The sequence below is a fragment of the Gymnogyps californianus genome, chromosome 1, assembly GCF_018139145.2.
Source record: "Gymnogyps californianus isolate 813 chromosome 1, ASM1813914v2, whole genome shotgun sequence".
NCBI lineage: Eukaryota > Metazoa > Chordata > Aves > Accipitriformes > Cathartidae > Gymnogyps > Gymnogyps californianus.
The window spans coordinates 185,074,071-185,094,464 of NC_059471.1; the positions used below are offsets into that span (position 1 = coordinate 185,074,071).

At 39.4% G+C, this 20,394-nt stretch overlaps 1 protein-coding gene across 1 annotated transcript in view; it reads left to right on the top strand.

Annotated features, from left to right (window-relative positions):
• Positions 1 to 20,394, top strand: part of NELL2 (neural EGFL like 2) — a 159,409-nt gene that overhangs the window by 88,209 nt on the left and 50,806 nt on the right. The window contains exon 13 of the mRNA XM_050908420.1: positions 22 to 147. Coding sequence (XP_050764377.1) covers positions 22 to 147 — 126 coding nt within the window. The remainder of the gene's footprint in view (positions 1 to 21; positions 148 to 20,394) is intronic.

The following is a 20,394-nucleotide window of genomic DNA, read 5'->3' on the forward strand; positions in this document are numbered from 1 at the left end:
TCCTCTTTGCCTTATTCACAGATATTGATGAGTGTGCTGAAGGACGGCACTACTGTCGTGAGAATACCATGTGCGTAAATACACCAGGATCCTTTATGTGCATCTGCAAAACAGGATATATACGCATTGATGATTATTCGTGTACAGGTAAGAGCTGTGTATTTGTGAAAGGAAATAACAGGATGATGGTATTTAGGAGCACTGATATGATTCTGCTAAAGTTAATCTTTGTTAGAGTCACAGACTGTCTACATGAAATGTTAAACAGAATAAACACCAAAATAATTACAAGGATACAGTGCAGAAAAGCTAATGCATTTTACATATCATGTGTATGTTGTATCCTTTGCCTGAAATTGTAAGGCAGTCTAGATTGTCTCATAGGTCTGCATGGTTTTGGGTGCTGATCAAAAAGGTGAAGGGAGGAGGCTGAAGGGGAAAATAAGAGAGCAAAAATAGTGCTGTGGATTACTTGGTTTCCATGTGGCATAGCAGTACAACTTCACTTGGAGTATAATGACTCTTCTGCAAACTTTTGATGGAGTTAAATTTGCTGCATATTAGAAGTGGCTGTTTCCTCATTTTGAATTCTCCTGCATCGGGCAGGTTCCCCAGCTGAATCCTGAGTTCAGAGCGCAGGAGCTCTGCCTGCCTTGAACCACTGGACAACATGGTTGGTCTTATCTCTGTACCTTCCCTTTTGCTCTACTGCCAGTGGATGCTCTAGAGGAGGTGTTGGATTCATACTGACTTTCTGTCTTCTAGTCTTCTTTTATTGCAAGGTATTTTAGGATTATGGAATGAACACTGAACATTTAAAAGAGCCTTCCATATGAGAGCCAGGCTGACTGTAAGTGTTCCTGGGAGGAATGTGTTTTTTTCTACTAGACAGATAAAGCAAATATGATTCAAAGATGTGGCACATTCTCTCAGTGAAGAGAAACGTGTGTGAACAAAATAGTACCACTATTTTGTGTGCACAGGGGAACGCATTAGCTCTTTCTATAAGAGGATATATTTGTTCAGTAAAACTTTCTTGGAGTTCATATTATCTAACAGTAAAGCTGACTATAAATGGATGAAAGTACTCAGAATGTGGAGACAGCACTGTGAAGTTCATTTCTAAATTTATTTAATTCTGTCCATTATGTCTTGGCATTTTTAAGCATCAATGATATGCCTTGGTACAGAAACAGCTTCTTCATAAACTGGCATAATTCGCTTGCCCAAACATGCACAGCACTCAGGGACATGGATTTGAAACCACATACGTGTGATTTTTGTGCGTACTGTCTTACCTGTACTTGACATTCCTCTCACATACTCTGGCAAGCACTATTTTACTGCAGTAAGCCCAGTTCTTGAAGGACCAAGTTATAGGCTGCTTGTAACAGGTCCTTTCTGAAGCAACCAGTATGTTTCTGATCACTCTCTCATGTTTCCCACGCTCTCAGCTGAGTAAAGCAATTGTTTCACTACCTACCGAGTGTGAATGTTGGGATTATTTTAGGATTGACTTTATCTAAATCACTGTGATACTTTTTCCTCTTTGCTTCCCTTAACTTGCTGTTCTGATTGAACTCTGCAAATGGTAAACCATCACAAACAACTTCACAGGGGCATTCGGTGCCTATAAATATAATAAAGGTATTTCTCGGTACTCCACACATTGCATTCCTCATATTTGCTGAAACGTACTGTTGTGAAATTCAGTGTAGTTCAAGAGCTCTGGACGGTCAAACTGGTGTAAAACTTGCTGGAAATCCAGTACAGATCTCACATTCCAAACTGAGTTTGGCTCCACATTTGTAAGTAATAGTTTCCTCTGAAATCAGCCTGGTGGGTGACAAAATGAATGATTTCTTTTCCACCTTTCCCTTGATCAAGCTGGGAAAAGTTAATGCAAAAGGAAGTGAAGTAGATGAAGTAGTTTTGTAAGATTTCAAATCTTAAGACTCGCTAGGCCAGATGAACTGTAAGTGACACAGTGACTTTCTGTATGTCTGAGCAATGCCACTCCCTGTCATTTGGGACCTGGAGTTTTTCTGGAGTTAAATTATAGTGAATTTTGGATACTGAGAGGCAACCACGAGGATGCAGTGCCTGTTGGGTGGTAGAATTGCCACGAATGGCAACCTAACATCATTAAGTGTATATGTCACAAAATGACTGCATTTTTTTTTTCTGGTTCCACAACTAGTGTGAGCACCTCCGGTGGAGGCACTGGTCAGTTACTGAAGTATGTAGACTTACGAGACTCTTGCATGACATTTCCACCAAACAACTAGTGAGTGAAAGGTTAATTATGTTTTAAAAATTGAAGGAAACACAGGATACATTTAAAGTCACGTGCTTTGATCAGTAAATGGCATTTTGTGCTTGTTTTAGTCTATATGAGTGACATTGAGAACATTTACATTATAGCACTGTATTAAAGCAGGTGGCAAGTGTCTATATTTGTACATGAGACTGCTATAGGTTTTTCACCCCTCAGCATATTCTTTGCTCTTTGTTGGTTTTGCCATCTATTGAAGCTCCTGATTTCGGAGACTTTCATGTGCACCCATTTGCCCAGATATAAATCTAAGAGGTAAAGTGAACACAAGCAGGGAGGGTATGTTGCTGTGGCTTTAACAGAGAGTCTATGGAAGTTTTAAACTACTAGATTGCTTAGCATTGTCTCTCCCAAAGAAACTTCCTCTGTTCTGAGAACCAGCAAAAGCTCGGTGTAGTAGAAACACTGACCATATTTACAGGACATTGCTGAAAGATGTGTATGTTAATAAATCAGTGCAAAAATAACAGTGGGAAGGAGTTTATGATGCTAATGACAGTACTTTGCTGTCCTGCAGACAGACCATCAGGTTCATTCTAGGCTTTTATGCTTGGGTATAGCTGACTTTTCATAAGCATGATTTTCTCTTACAGCATACTGCAGTAGTTTAAAGCAAGTAGTTTACAAGAAAAACTCGTTGTACTTCCCTTTATTGTCTTTTTTTGGTTTGTTTGTTTGTGTTTAATTTAAGTGGAGCCTCAATGACATTCAGTGAAACAAATGATATCTAGGACTTGAGAAGGAAAAGTATTTTCCAAATATGTTTTGTTTAGAGAATCAAGGCAGTAAAGTGTGTTAGGGATCTCAACCTGTCTCAGCCAACCTTGCATTTGCTCTATTTAAGTCTATCAATTTAATCTGCCTTTTATGATTGTAGAAAGCAGTAAGTAGAAATCTTTGCACTTTGAGAATCGAGATAGATACCAACTTGTCTGTGCCCAGCACACCTCACTGTGCATCACAAACTCACAGCCCGTTCACTGCAGCTGGGCATTATTTTGGTTAAGCTCAATTTTCTTGTCATGACGGTGCTAGTTCTTGAAGTTAAGGGCATAAACTGAGCCTTTTTATCTGGCAGAAAAGCAGGACAGTAAGGAGAAAACCAATCATGATAGACCAAAGAGACAGAGTTCTGCAAATTAAGGAGATATTTTTGAAAGGTTTTGTGAAGAATACCCTGTTTAACTTGGCATATCTGTGAAAGTAAGGCTGTGCACTGTCCTTAACAGAATTTTCTGGGTTTTCCATATTTCTTTTTCGTTCTAATAATCAGATTTATTGTAGAAGCTGCACAGAATAGTTGATGTATTCCATAGTCCGTACAAAAACCTGGTGTTTACATCTGGCAAAAATGAAAAGTGGGAAAGATGTCTGTAAAACAAATGGTATTTTAAAACTAATTCAAACACTGGTATGCAAAATATGTTTACATTCATACCATTGGATAGTCTCTGTGTTATGTAATTCATGCAAAAAGTGGATATTGTAGGACATAACTTCTGCATTGCTCTTTTCTATTTTCTTTGAGATAGCTGGAAGCACCAGCTTTGATAGCATCAGTTCTCAGCTGCTGCAGAAGGGTATTATAAAGATGCCTCTTGCCAACTACTTGTGAGAACCATGCTGCAGAAGCCTCACACAGACACCTCTTGTGCGCAAAGGCAATCCTGAGTGTTTTAGGGGCACCTTGGTACTGCAGGCATGCTACAAAAACTACCAAAGGCTCCGGGACTTACGTTGGTGTGGTTGTACGGAATGCAATTCTGTTCAAATCTCTCAGTACTCGTGTGCAGAGAGTCCGATGCACTTTGGTTTTTACCAATGTTTGCAACTAAATTTAGTCATTCAACCCTCTTTTGCCTTCCATAGAGTTTAAAGTTCTTGGCAAGTCTCTATTTACCTCATTGGCAATTCTGGGTTTAACTTGCTGGCTGAAATATCAATGAAACTGAAGAGGAGGTAGATTTTTAGTCCAGTTCAGGAATAACAAGAATAGAGCAAACAAGCGACAACTGACCCTGTGTGTTACTAAATGTTAAATTTTTAAAATATATTTCAGGTCACACTGTTCCTTGTAACGCTGTGTAATTGAATCCAGTTATGGAACCATAGCTGTGCATAAAATAGCTGACTTACTGTAAGCTGGACCAGAAGCTCTGGTAGCACATCCTTGGGAATGTTACTAAGCAGGAAGAAAATGTTCTGTAGCTTGGCATTAATATGTCGTTGTTTGCACAGGATAGCTGAAGCACAGGAAGGAGATGTTGAAAAATTATACCTGAACCTTGATTAGGCAGGTTATGATGTGAGTGATGTCCACACAGCTTGCCAGCAGACTAACGTAAAATGCCTTATTGTTCCATTCTATGCACACATATATAATTTAGCAGTCATTGATCAAAATAGGAAAGAGACATAAAATCAGTGACATTGAAGGGTTTTTCTCCTGTATGAGACACTTGAAAAGAAATCTGTGCTATCTATCTCTGTCAGAGTCCTGGGCACAAAAGACTGATTTAGACAGCATATAGCTGCCTCCAAAACAGCTCCAGTCTCTTTCTTCCTGGCATGTTTATTGCAAGTTTTACAATAGATCTGAATTACATTTTGATTTTCACAACAAAGGATGTAATGAAGACATCAGTTTCAGATTTTGTTATTTGTATTCATCTTGGAAGCAAGATTCACAGGGTTAGATTGAGTTAGTCACAACCATATTTACACAGAAGTCTGTTGTTCGTGACTGATTTTATGTTCAGAAATCAATCATAGCTATGAGAAGGGGAGATGAGTCCTAAGCTGCACCCATATGCCAAATGGGTGCACAAACTGCAAATTAAAGGCATAAAAAATATGCCCTGGGCTACCATGCTTTCCCTACGTTGGTATTGTCTCATTCCCCTTCCACTTTGCTTCACAGAACCTGAAATGTAATGGTGTTGCGCTGGGGGAAGGAAGGCAGAAAATGGCATGAGTCTCTGCTGGGCTAGTTTTATATGCGTAGCAGTATGCTGCACCATCACTGTTAGATATGATTAAATCTGAATGCCTTAGTATTTTTCTGGAATAGTAACACTTACATCCTTACTCTGCCTGGGATTGCAGAAAGGCATGGGCTGTTTTCTTGGCTGGAAAAAAGAAAGTTTTCCTTCTAGAAACAAGGATGCAGCCAGTGTCACCTCCAGTCTTTCAGGCTGCTGTGTAATCTGCAGCTGGTAGCAGTGCTCTGAACAGTGCAATACATATCCTTTCCTGTACCATTCTTTTTTTTTTTTTTTAATGAAAAGGGAGAAGTTAGGAAATGAGAGATGAGAGCTCTCTCTTTTTCACACTTGGTTCTAACCGTGGGGATTTCTGACTAGCCACAGTGGATGGTTAATCACGTTTAGTCTGAACAGATGTCTTTACTTTCCTGCCTTGGGACCACTCACCTATCTAAGTAACCCATCAAAAATGAAACAGAAGAAAGAAGACCCTGTGAGATTTAGTGCATCCTTCCTAGATTGTATTAAGGCAGAGGAAGATGCATGCCATGGCCTGGAGAAGCCATGGATTTTCTGAGCCCCAGATGATTTTTAAGGCTCTGTTTCTGTTCAGTCTCATGGGCCACCTTCTCTTATTTTTTTTGCTTTCCAGCCAGCATAAAAGGGAGAAGTGACTGTGATGGAAGTGCTGGTGGTGTGCTCAGCCTCTCCTGTGGGTGGGAGTCCCCGAGGTGATGTGGGGAAGTTAACACAGCTGACGTTACCCTCCCAGAGAATTCCTCCCAGGGGCTGTTTTGTGTTTCACACTTAGTGGTACTGGAGAGGGAGGCATTGGGGCTCTCCATGAGTACCCTAGGACGGTATCTTCAGTTGACTCTCCCTGTACGTGTGGTCTGGGTAAGATGATAAATGACCGAATGTAAGACAGACATATGAAGTATGGACTGTGTTCGTATATAAACCAGACTCTTTGAATTAATGTTTGTACATGCTGTCATCTGTGGGGTTTAGTAAATTATCTATTACATGTTTCTTTTTTTTTTTTTTTTCTTTTTTCTGTTTTTTTTTTTTTGAGAGAGAAGTGAGTGATCTACAACTTTGTACCCTGACACCAGTGAGGTTTTACAATTGCGCTGTACTTTGGCAGGAAATACATGTGAATTCTTAACTGATTAATTATTAAAAGCATATCAGACATGTTGCAAATCGTGGCCTACTTCTTCCAAGCATGGTCTGGCCACGTGAGCAGTCATGTCCATCCCCGCAGCAGTGCTGAGCTGTGTGGGACTGCTCCTGCATGCGAAGTTAGGCGGTCATGTACACGTTTTAAATGCGTGCAGACCTTGTAACTTTTTTTCATAACCATTTTGCTAAATCCATTCCAGATGATTTTGTCTTTCATTTTCATTTTCACTTAAGCCAAGTCATGCTGATTTTTTGCTATTGCTTGCTTTTAGAAAGAAATAGCTTAGAAGCCAAAGGAGATGGCAAAATAAGTGGAGATTCTAAGTCTGTGAGGCCGTTATTGTGCATTACAGCCTGGTACCATTACATTTGTGCTCCTGCGTTTGTTTTCTGACTTCTAAAGAAAATTGTTAAGGATTTTTATGTAACATACCATGACTGTGGTGGGAACATTTGCAGGGTTTGTTCTTCAGAGTCTAAATAGATGGAAGGGATGAAGTACTGCTTTAGAAATAAAAAGACTGAGTGGAATAGATGAATGGCTTTGGTCTTTGGGCTTTTTGACTTGGCCATACGGAAGGCCTACTCAAAGCAAAGAAAGATGTGTTGAACTCACTGGGCTTTAACTAGGTGTATCCAGCTGGACCTTGCTAGGCCTCCCTCCTCCTCCGCCCCAGCCTATCTAAGTCTTTATGAGTCTCAGCGATTTTTCTAACAACATTTTTCCGAAAATGGTGTCAGTGCCTTCAGCAGCATTTTAATTTTTTTTTCTGCAATAGCCTCTCACAGTAAACTGAGGTCTAGTAATTGTTTCCACATAAATTACCAAGAAGCATGGCGGTTGCAAGTTGAGTGACACCTGGAATTTTAATTATTTGGAATATTGGCAGCTCTGCATATTTTTCAAATCAAATTAAATCACAAATCTGTTGCAAATTGGAAGGAATTCCAAGACCAACATTAAAATAATTAAGGGTCTGGGGAGATTGACTTGACATATGGGAAAGATTTAAGGAGAAAACTACACATTTAGCTGCATAATGATGATGAATGTGCAAAAATTAGGAATTATGATAATAATACTAATTAATAGTTACTTGGGAGGGTTTCAGTAGTAAAGGGGAAAATGTAGGGGAAAGGCCTATGCCACTGCAGATCAGTGGCCAGTACTTTTTCACATTAGTTTTTCACGTCTGACCCATATTCTTTGCTCTTTAATGATACTGTGGGATGACTGAAACAAATTCACCTTGACATAATGCATAGAAAACAGATTGTCACATTTAGCCCGTTCAGTGCTCATGCATCTGATACTCTCTCACCTATCTTTGTGCTTTTTTTTCCCCATGCAGCCATTAATGGTTTCTCACTTCGGTTTTCCGACAGGCCACATCATTGTGATTTATTTTATGTTTGCTTTGCCCACAGCAATCAAAGTTCTGTCCTTCCTAAGCCCTCCTGTTTCATTCCATTCTTGTAGATAGCTGTGGCTTATAAACAACCTTCACGTCTGCTTGGATTTCAGCTAATGCCACTCGCGATGTCCCCACTTAAGAAAGATACCTGTTGGTTTGCTATTTTGGTAAGCATTGATGCATGGTGGGGTTTTTGAGTGTGTGTTTGTGTGTGTGTACACGAAGAAGGATTTTAAAGAAACATCTCTGGAATACTTCTATCTCCATGCTGGCGCTGGGTCAGGAGATGACAGGCTAATGATGTTCTCCAGAGAGTGGGAGACTCTTTTCTTTTAGAACTGCCAAACTTCCTCCACTGCTTTTGAACATGAAGAATTAAAAGTACAGTTACAGTCCTCAGTAGAAATTGAAGTTCCCTTTAGAGGCTTCTTTCTCTTCTCTTCTCTCCCCATCTTTGGAAGTCTCAGTATTAGTTGTGTACATCTGATAAAGAAAATCTGCTTTGTATGTGCCAGTGCCCAGTTTTCACTATCCTATCAGCCAGGAGATAAACTCACATCTGGTTTTTTTTTGGTATAGTGTATAGCCAAAGGTTGGATCTTACCTCCTTTTCCTTCATTAATGCTTTATTTCCAATGTAAGTCTTCTGAGGATGCTTATGAGGAAACAGAGGCAGTGTCTTTGCAATGCTAATGCAGCCCATCCTTATCCCCCGAGTGCAGATGCCCCCACTGTGGGAATCACCAGTCTGGTATCTGGATGAATTTGAAATGCCAGTAACAGAGACCTGCGATTTTGTTGAAATAACACAGCTCATACACTGTTTATGATTCAGATCCCCAGATTATCAGAGGTTTTGCTGGCTGCCCAGTTGTTACCCTCTGCTTCTGGCAAGATACAGCTATTTTTGAGGGGGGAATACACTCCCTGTCACATGTCTTTTTTTTTATTAACATAGTACTCTGACACACTTTGGATGAATGATTCTTCCTGGCATCTAGAAACTCAGGTTCATAAAAGTGCATCTGCCTGTGAGCTTCTGTGCAGATTTCACTGGTTTATTTTTGACTTGTAAATCCATCAATTGTTTGGGACATCAACGGTCTGAGAAATCTCCTCTTTTTCCTATACTGTGCAGCAGAAGTGATGTTTAATGGTAGGGATACTTGAGAAAAAGTTTGGCTGAATTGCTTGTGAGGATGCTGAAGGTAAAATCCGTCTTTAGTCCCTAGGGTGCAGGCCAGGGGATTCCCGTAAAATTCCAGACTTGCAATACATTCCTTTCAGATATTCAGGAAAAGTTCATTGATGGGTTCTGACATGGGGCAGGAAATGGGTTTGCACCAGTCTACATGGGTAGGATTCCAGCTAGCTGTGAAGTGTGGGTATTTTACAATATCATGTATTACTAGTTATTTTTGTTCCAACTGTATATTTCAGTTCCCACAAATGAGTTTTGAGAACTGAAGGGGAATGCCTCTCCTTATTTAAAATGAAGAATAAAAGCTAGCTTACGTGCGAGGAATGTGAGCTATATTTTAGCACCTGCACTGACCTCTTTGAAGAGTGGTATAGTTGCCTGGGTTTCCATGCAGGAAAGCTGCTGTAAAACTAATGTAATCCAGAGTTGAATGAAGTAATCCAGCTTCTGTGTTTAAAGCTGCACACTTGTCCTCAGTTAATTAGCAGTATAAAATTGGCCTGCTTTTTCAGACACACAAGAGCATCCACAAGTTATCCTGAAGATAATAAGACCTGATAGTGCTTAGTACATTGGTAAACGAGGCCACATTTTAATAAGTGACTAAATATGGCCACAGGATGCAACTTTATTCAGCACTGCTGTATACCCTTTACCTGTCACTGCTGGAAAGAAGTTAAAAAAAAGTCTGTGACCTCAGATTAGTCACATGCTTATAGTATACCAGCTTTGTTACTTGAAAATACAGTAATGTGAGACATGATGACAGTAAAAAAGCTAATTTCTTCCTGTTTATTTCCCTTGAGTTACTTTGATGAATTCAGCAACATTTCAAGTTTTCCTCAAGTTCTGCAGCTTGTACAACAGCTGAGCTCATTGACTGTGCTTAAATAAAGACAGAATAATTGTGCAGTATGGAGCAAGGGACAGAGCAATAAACAAGCATACTGGCAGGGACTTGTAACATCACTGGAGTGACATACTATGGCTTGAGTAAGGAAATGTTGTAGTCAGCAAAGCACCAGCAAAAACATGCAGTTCTGGATTTGTAACGATGTGGGCAAGATGAACCATCTGTCTTTCCCATCTCTGATTTTGGTGATTTCCCCTCCCCACCCCCCAATTATATTAGAAGTAATGTGCATGCACATGCATTATCACACAGTGTAATCCAAACTCCACTGAGGCAATGGTGTCCAGCTATACTGTCAGGGTTGCTGTTAGTAATAAATACTGTAGAAGTCAGCTTGTATGCACAGAGCATTTTTGACTCAAACCCTATTTGATTCTGATTTCCATTACTTGGCCCAGTTTCCATTCTGCTTTATAGTGTGTCAGCCTACATGAAGCTCTCAATCCTCTTTCAGGATAAATTCTCTCCAATATCCTCTTTCTAGCTGTAAGATAATTCACAAAGCTAATAAAGGAATGATCATTCAGACTGAGCTTGTTGCTATGCGACCACATTACTAAGATAACAACACAAGTCATTTTTATATATCTGCTATATCTTATACAACGGAACTCATTTATGCTTCATTTGGATTGAATCAGGTTATCATTGACAACTTAGTTTGGAGGCTGTTCTAACTTGGAATGAGACCTTTATTTTTCCTTCCTAGAGGATACTTTTTAGGTCCGATTTCCTCCTTGGTTACTGACCCAGTTCATAACAACTGTTCATCTGGCTATGGAATTATAGCAGGATTGATTTCTCAGCTGATCAAAATCCAATGCATTTTTAAAGGGTCTTTGGTAGAATATGATTTGTGTTGATAAACAGAAAATGTATTCCCTTGACAAAGATACGAATGTATGATCTTCAGTACTGGATGCTTAACTCTTTTACAGAAATCATTCTTTTACCAAATATATGTATATTTGGTATATATGTGTGTGTGTATATCTCTATGTTATCTATCAAAGCATTATAGAGCTGGATTCCCTATTGGCCTTAGGAATAGAGAGTGGTAAAAGGTATTATATCAAAAGCAAGTCTCTAACTATTTTGCATTTCTACAGTTTCTGTATACTGTTTAAAATCTGTCTTTCTGCAGAAGCAGACATCAGAATTGATTGGTTTGTTTTACAAGGAATATATTTTGCATTCTTAGGGTGATGAGGAATTTTTCAATATATAAAAGGAGGTACAGGTATCAACTTGAGAATATACTCAGTTTGAAACAGTAACTCAGAAAAGAATGAATAGAATAGAATAATTTAGTTGGAAGGGACCTACAACGATCATCTAGTCCAACTGCCTGACCACTTCAGGGCCAAAAGCTAAAGCATGTTGTTAAGGGCATTGTCCAAATGCCTCTTAAACACTGACAGGCTTGGGGCATCGACCACCTCTCCAGGAAGCCTGTTCCAGTGTTTGACCATCCTCTCAGTAAAGAAATGCTTCCTAATGTCCAGTCTGAACCTCCCGTGGCGCAGCTTTGAACCATTCCCATGCATCCGATCACTGGATACCAGGGAGAAGAGATCAGCACCTCCCTCTCCACATCGCCTCCTGTGAGATCTTTCTTTCATGTAAAAATTCTGAAATTACAATATTTTCAAACATTAACGTTGCTTAATATTTATCTCACAGTATTACGACAGACATCCAGTGTACCTGCCATTTCTCAGTGTTCTGAACTCCTCTGCAGCTTCCAAGCACCCAGCGTCCCTTGACAGCTTCTGCAATGCAGTTATGTGCTGTGTCAGTACAATATGACTGGAAATTAGAGATGTAGGGGTACAGCAAAATTAACACAGTATATTGCAAAAATAGACAATCTAACAAACCATACAGCAGTGAATGTATTATTCATTTCTGTAGCTAATTACATTGACTCTTCATGTTAGTATTTTACTGAAGTTGACACAGGAGGGGGAATTCAGTTTGCAATTAAGACACCCAAATGTAGATGTCTTCGTTGAAGCTCACACTGTAATCAACAGAGGTCAGGGATTCAGCTGGACCCAGCTCCGCTGTCTATGTACAGGTTCTAGGCAGTCATCATCATGGGATTAGCAGATCCGACACAAGACCTACCTTGTAGGTCTTCTGCTTTTGAGTGACAGCTGGATGCAAGCAGAGTAAGTTACCTCTTCCCATGGGTTTGAGCCCATTATCTGTGGGCAACTCAATCCCATGTTAGGTATCTATTTTACACTTGTTGAGTTCTGTAGGTTACACTGACTGAAATGGGAACTCAGATGTCTATAGCAAGATCTGGTTGCCCAATTACAGGTCTAGTGCCTTTTTAGATGCTGTGGTGTGTCCTGCTTGCTCTCCAACTGGTGTTACAGTCTTCCCGTAGAGCCTCGTGTTACAACCTTTGCTGATGTCTTGGATACCCGTGAGGTGCCAGGCTAGATGTGACTTTTTAGCTAGGTGTGTGTTTATGCAGTAGAATCCTGCCCAGTAACGCACACGTAGACACCTGAATTTAAATACCTTAATCTGGAGCTGAATTGCACCCAGAATTACCAGCAACCAAACAGCTGTAGTTTTTCTTTAGAAGAGTTTAAGTACAAGAGACTGAAGAGTGTATGGGGTATTGTCTGGTTGAAACTTCTTCATCTGTTCATCCCAGTACTGGATGGTAATTGTGGACTGTGGGAATTAGGATGATGGTAGTGAGAGGATGGCTGGTATTAATTAACTGCAACATGACATCCTTTCACAGCTAGACCTCTCCTGGCCCACCCTTCTGTGGATGATCACAGACTGTGAAAGATAGACTCCAAAAATCAGGAAACACAGTAGGTAGCCTTGAGGACAGTTTCTTTGAAGTTGTAAGGATCTTTCTGGCTGAGGAGATGGGAATCTGCCGCTGTCTCACTGAACGAGCCAGAAGTGAAGGAAGTTGGATAGCTCACATCTATCATGTCTGAGCCAGGTGGTGATTGCCTCATGCTGGGGAGCGCAGCCTGTTCTCAGAGGGACTCCAGCCAAGGTCAGTGACAGACTGGAGCTACTGTATGAAGCAAGACAGTTTTTAAAAAAGGAACAGTGGAGTTATTTAAGGTTATGTGGTTATGCTGTATTGAAGTCAGCAGTTTTCTACACATTCACAGTAAAATCAAGGTGACTATAGCCGTGATATAAATTAGCCGGGTTTTGAGGGTAGTAGCTACAGCTGGCAGTATATGGATATAATATCTGTCAGTCTGCTGGCATTCTACTGTTGAAAAACATTTCCAATCTTAGGATAACACAGTTGTAAGAAAAGGCAGAGGGTAAGAAAAATAACTGTCTGTCAAGACTCATCAGAGGAGACATAACATTTTTTGATTTTGTCCAAGGCTTCAGAAGCCTTTTCTTTAAATATTGTAGCTGCAAGTTTTTTCTTTGAATGAATATGGAAGTTTCCTGTTTGGACAGATATGAATCCCTTAATTATTTCTCTTCAGACAACCTGTGAGCACGGGAAGTTTTAATTCTTTGTCATTTGATTCCCATTGCATGCTACGTGGCATGTCCAGTAATCATTGATTCCTGAAACAACTTAGAAGTGCCCTTTGTTTTTCAGGAAATGTTTATAAGAGATTAACCTGCTTTATGCTAAATGGCAGACTGTTTCCTTAACTCATATTTTATACTGTCAGTCACTGTAATTTAGTATTTGTCATCTTCTTTGACAAATTCTTCCTAGGTTTGTCTCTGTGATAGATCTTTATCAATGTTACTCCCTTTTGTCAGTCTTTTGGACTGATGATTTTTGACTTACAAAACCAGATGTACTTTACTGCATCAAACTGCTTCTTCAAATTAGAAATTCATTTCTACAGCCAGAACAATTCAGAAATAGCGTTTTGGGTTGCAACCCTCTCTTCCAGCCACGTGCTTGAGTAGCGGCCTTACTTGTGGTACAGACCCCTTGGCCACAGCAGGAGTTGCGTCCTTGCTAGTCCTCCTTTGCACGTAGAATTATGCTGAAATCTACCCTGAAATGTGTTGGTGCGCAAAGTAAACATATTGGGCTTATCCACTTCACTGACTCATCTAGTGTCTGTGTTCCTATGCATAATCCCAAAGAAAGCTTATATTTTTAGTTCTGCATGTAACTTCTGATTCACACTGAAATGTACTGATGATTCTGCAGCCAGGCTGTGGCTGGTCCTGCACGAACGCATAGAGTGGAAGCTAAACTCACGTTTTTTCTGCCCTTCTGTTTCTGTCTAAAACTAGTTTCAGTTCCAGAATTTGCTCTGTCTGTGTTTGCCAGTTCATCTAAATGAATAAAGAAGACAGAGAGATTGGCAGGACCTCTCTGCAGCAGTCAGAAAGAGTGGGCCAACAAGAAGGAGCAAATACCACCTACTGAGAAAATATATTGGAACCCATCCTTTGGGTTTTGTTCTGCTGATGCCCCAAGGAAGACTGGCCAAATCATCGTTAATTTGAAAAGTCACGTTGATACAAAGGGAAGCATCTCTGTCTATGCTGTGCTCCTGTACAACAGAATCCTAAGGTTCTTGGGTGAAATTTCACTTTTGCTAGTGAAGATACATATTGTGAGGCAGTGTTTCTGAAAGTACCGTGTCTGTAAAGATACTTGATATTTTTCCTGAGGATATTCTCAATATACAGAACTGTTCTGTCTTTTTTTTTTTTTTCTTTTTTTAAGAAAACACTAGAGGTTTTGAGGCATCCTCAAGACTGAACTAGAAAACTGAAACCAGAAATTATTTCAGAAATGGTAATCGACTTTCTTGAAATCAGTCCCCTTACAATTTATGTACTCAGATGTGCAAAAATTGAGGTCCTCCCCATCAAATAACAAAGAAGTTTGAAAATCTCGATGTTTCTCTTGAGAACCAAGAGCTCTGTCAACAAGCTTAGCAGTAAAATAGGAGGCTGCTCTACCTAAAAGGTTTGTAGGAGTTCTTGTAGGAGTGTTTTTTTCTTTCTGACAAGCTTCCAAATAATCTTAAAAAGACTGTATCTGTTTCCTGCTCTCATTATATGCTGCAATCTTTTCACATCATCTTAAGTATATTCTTATGAGAAATGGTGCAAGCAATTGTATCTATTCTATATTTTAAAAGTGAAAGACATTCCAGGGAAACGCTTGCAGTCAGCTAGCTTGATTAGCCTGTAACTCACATTGCTCTAAATCAAAAGTCACTGTTGTCTTCTGTAGGCGTTCTTTAAAATTGTCACAAGAAGGCAATGAGAATTAAGTATCTTAATGTTTTATCACTTTTTTTTTACCTCGTGTTTTGCTTTAGGAATGAGCATTTTGTGAAAATGTCAATGTACTTATTTATTTGCATTTTATTGCTTCGTTTTATTTACCTGGTTCAGTGTGTTTCCCTTCCAATATATTAATAAAAGAAATGAGCATTTAATTTAAATGGGGAACAGGATTTCATCGTGAATACTTATTTTCTAATGCAAAATAATATTAGAGTGGTAGACTGTTTAATCATGCAATAAAAGATGAGTTTATAATATCCCAAATATCTGTCTTGGCAGATATCGGAAATAATTTGTAAATACTTCCTAAGTTAATGTCCAAGTCACATGGAAATGGAGATTTGGACTGGACTGACAAAGATAGGCAGCTCTGAGTCACACAGACCAATCAACAGGGAAAATATATTGTCAGCAAAAGTAATTACAGCAGGTAATTGTGTCATTTACACTGTTACAGACCAGTAAATGTGATGAGTTTGGAACATACCACCTGTCACGCAGTGTTAACTTTGATGTTCAGGGTTTGGAAACCTGTAGTAGAATCTTTTAATGACAGTGCATTTAAAAAAAAGAAGATGAAGATTTCACACTGTTCAAAGCAGGCATAAATGGCCAGTTCTTTTCAAGATAAGACGACTGATTTCTGGAAAGGTGGGGGTCCATCAAGAGTCATCTGTTTTAATTTTTTCCTGTGTTTTTAATAAGCTTGAAATGTGCACATGCTTGGTAAGAAGAATTTATTAACTTGTTCCTAGCTCTTCAGAAGGTGGAAATGGATGTAGAATTCAACTGAACTTCCGTCTACATCATTTTAATGTTTGGGAGGTAAATAGAGGTTGTGGTTGGTGGTAGCCTGAATGGATATTCCAATCTGCTTTGAATACCCTGTGTTTATTCACTTAGTACACCTTCCACAGAGTGGGCTTCATCTTAGTTTGAAGTCCTTCAAAGTTGTTCACAGCATCTCAGCTTAAATCCTAACTTTTCCAAAGAGGAGACATGTAAAGGAAGCAGGATTACAAAGGTGAAGTCATCCTGGGATGATAATAGTATTAGGAAAATGGAATAGCTGGTCAAGGTTTGCTTTTTTCTTGGTTTCTTGCAATCCGTGGTTTGATTCTAAATTCCTATTTTGAGTATTTGAGACCTGAACAATACTGAAGACTTAATGTCATCTGTGGTTCTGCTTATTAGAGCAATTCATGGTGTTCTTAAATAGGACAGCAAATTTGATGGCAGAATTTTTCAGGTATGTAAAGTTTGCTAAGATGTACTTATGCAAATACTTATTTATCAATATAAAATGCACATAAGCATCCATATATGTAAGTACAGAAGTAATTATTTGTAAGCTTGATTGGCACTAGCAGTTGAACTGTGGCAACAAAAGCGTGGTGTAGGCTAGAAAATCTACCCGTGAAACAAGTAAGTTAGCCAGTGTCAAGCTTCATACCATTGCAGGAGGGGAAAGGAAGATGAAAGCTAGTTTCATTGCATCTCCGTTACTATGCTGTGATGTTTTTTGTTAGAAGCAGTGCAGACGGCTCTGCAGGTTATCTCCTGGCGTCAAGGGCTATGTCTGAACTGCAGAAGCCAGGAGCACTTCCTGGCTTCCAAGGCTGACTATATGTGTTAGCTCTTCCCTGACACTATGCTATGTTGAGAACTGGCTATACCATTCTCCCCAAGTGCTTTTGTTCCCAGGGAAGGCAGCTTAGGTGCAGTGTTTGTGAAGGATACATTTGCTGTGCTGTTTTGGTGCGCCTCTGTAAACTATCAGGGACGATGCGCCCTAGGGAAAATTGGGAGCTTCAGTAGAGATGGTATCAAGGCTGACCTAAGGGCAAAGGATCAATATTGTTCTGCTTTACCATCACTGAAGCATATCTTTGCCCCGTTTTCAAGTAGAGAACCCTCTTCAAAATCAGGTGAGCAACACTGAAGGAAGGCCTCTTCTCCCCATAGAGCTCAAGCACTACAGTTGTCTTATCAAAAATAGTACTATCCTACCTGATATCCAGTGAGTCATCTGAATGCCTGCGTCACAGTACCACCAGGGAAATAAGAGGAACCATCTCATGCATTAAGAAATCTCTCTGCTGCGTAAGAGGACAGAAAAACCATTTGTTTCCTAATATTTATGGTTAGGTAAGTTGCTCCAGATTCCTGCAGACAAGAGCAGGATCAAAGCAACAGCAGCATTTTAATCTACCGCTGTGGTGCCTCTCATTTTCTTCACCTGACAAGCACTGTCCTTGATAATGGTGCCGTATTTTGTAACTGTGATTTTCTCAGGAGCCCCTGTAACAAGTTGGCAAACCCTGGTCACGATGCTATCCCAAAAAGAATAGAAGAGGGGCACTAGCTGTCTGTAGAGAGCTTTGAGTACGTCTATATTTTATCAAACCAACTTTGGCCAGTACGTGATTGCTGAGACATCTTTCTCCTGTCCCGTTGTATATCCATCCTTCTGTTAACTCTGTGCTGAAAAAGTGTTGTTCAGAGGTGTTTTTGTGGAGCCGTCTGGTTATGTGGGTGGTCTGTAAGTTGTTACTAGTGAAATATGAGAACAGGCAGCAAGTTAGGAGCCTCAGCAGCAGTCAGAGAGCCACTTTCCTGCTTTCTTTGTATAACAGGAATATGTGTAGGATGGAGGCCAAATATCCAACACGTATCTGTTGCTGATGGCGGACTTGTATAACATGGAGCCTTTTAGTAAGGAAACAGTAAATTAAAAGGGTTGGCATTAGGAGAAGTAGTAAAATAAACATTTTTCAGTTGGCTGAGGAAATTGGAGTAGCATATTTACAGCTCTAGTCTGGCTATTCTACTAGCAATAAAGTAGGGAGCACTACTGTAGAAGTAGAATTTGCTATCATTGTCACTTTTGACAACATAATAGAAGATTTTGAAAGCATCAGTTTATCATAAGTGCCTGGGACGTTTCATGCACAATACAAGTGGGAATTTTAAAAGATTTACCTAGGAACAAATAATGCATCTGGCTAGATATAAACAAAGGAAAAAAAAAAGAATTTATGGAGAAAGTCTACATGATGAAATACCTTTTAAAAGATGGAAACCTTATTTTAAAATGTCAATGGTAAAAGAGATATTAAGAGATCAGTTTGAATTAAGGCAAGAAAGAAGTGGGTGACAAGGTCACAGACCTTATGTCTAGACTGAAATCCCTTAAAGTGGGATTTTCAAAATCATTTTGCATTTGTATTACAGTCCTGCCATTGAAATCAGTGGGAGTTACAGATTTTCCTTTAGGGGAAACAGTTAGGCCTATGCTAAGTGCTATAGAAAATCCTTCCCTTAAACTTTTCTGTTTGAGAAGGAATATAGAAAATGGCAGACATGAAGGAAAGTGGAGATAAATTAAGCTTTTTTAACTTTAGCTGTCATACTAAATATTCTTCAATATATTTCCTCTGCCTAACTGGTTGAAAAGTGTAAAAATTCACAGGATGTTACATGAAGTAACACTAATTAATATTACAATAGCAGCCTCCATGAGAGGAGTGTGACTATTTTGCAAAAATATGTCTTGTTCCATGAAATTGGAAATCACAGTTACAACACACATTTTGAAGATGATGAAACTTAGGTGGGTTTAAGAAAATTTAAATTATTTGCTGAAGAGGAAGATGGAGGGAGTAATGGTAGGCCTGCCTTGAAATATGTATTTTACCCATCAACTTGTCTGTTGTGGCTGAGACCGGGAATATCTTTGTCTTCCCTGAGTTCCAGGAGATCTTGGCATGGACTTCTTGGTGTGCAGATACCACGGGAAGGGTGGACTGGTCAGCATTCAAGTCGTCTGTTAGGCTTTTCAAGTTGAGTCCTAGGGAAGAGTATACCCTGCTTAGAGCCATGAAATCCATTATTAGAGCTACAGAATTTGGAATTACTAGTGGACAATTCAAAGGGACTTACAGCTAAGAGTTATGTATTCCTTCAGTCTAGGAGGAAAACCCAGAACAGGAATAACCAAAAAGTAAAGAAAAGAGATTTTGTGCAAAGAAAAAAGTCTTTAAGTCAGAGTAAAAGGGTAGGAAAAATATACACCTCTTGTGGGCTTTGGTGCGTGAAGTAGTTTTCTTTCGATGAAAGTCTGTTGTGAAAAAAACCTTAAAATCGAAAATCTCATTAGAATAAGTTTTCGAAAACCTGGTGTTTACTAGGATTAGAATGTCCCATATTTTTGGAAGTTACATTTGCATATAAATATGCAGTGTTTCTGTAGGGATTTTTGGTCCCAGGATCTTTCTTGTGTTCTCCACATTGGTAAAGAACAGCACACGTGTTAAAAGTTTTGGTTCTCCTAGAGAGAAAAGAACTTCATGATTGGAAATGGGAGGTGTTTTAGGGATGGATTTCATCATCACATTCAGTGTCAGGATTTGTCTTTTTGTGAAACAAATTATACCAATTCCAAAAGTCCTGCTCAGTCCATGCCTGTATCGAGTCTCGTCAGAGCTACAGCCACCTTGGAGCTTTCTCTAAAGCCCTCCTAGCCTCACAGGCAGATGCAAGGAGAGTGAGTGCTTGTTCCTTCTCTTGGTTAAGTGTTTTTTCAGCTGCTTTTAATCCTGCATCAGTAGTTGCCAGTAATATAGATTCCCTGTTACGTCTTCCTAGTAGAACAACTAAGGTGCAATCCTGGAGCTTTCTCCTAAGGTTTCGTTACAGTTTTTTTGTTTTCCCTTTTTTATCATCTTAACACCAAATATAGAATAAGTAAATAAGCTAATAGATAAAAGAGAGAAGTAGACATCTGGATGAGACGATGGCAGCTGTTCTCCCTGAAGAACAACAATGGACTAAGTAATTACAGACAGAAACAGCATTTCAGAAAGCAGGATGGTCTCTAAACAGACCTTGAAAATAGAACATGCGCATGCCAGAAGTATTTTTATTATCAATGTAATTAAGAGAGAAAAGTAGGAAAATTCTGGACATAGATCTACAGAAATTGTTGTTTATGGCTGCACTGAAGAAAGAATTAGAAAATGAGGACCAAGAGCAGCATGAATCTATGGGAGTGGATGAAGGTGAAAATCAATCAAGTA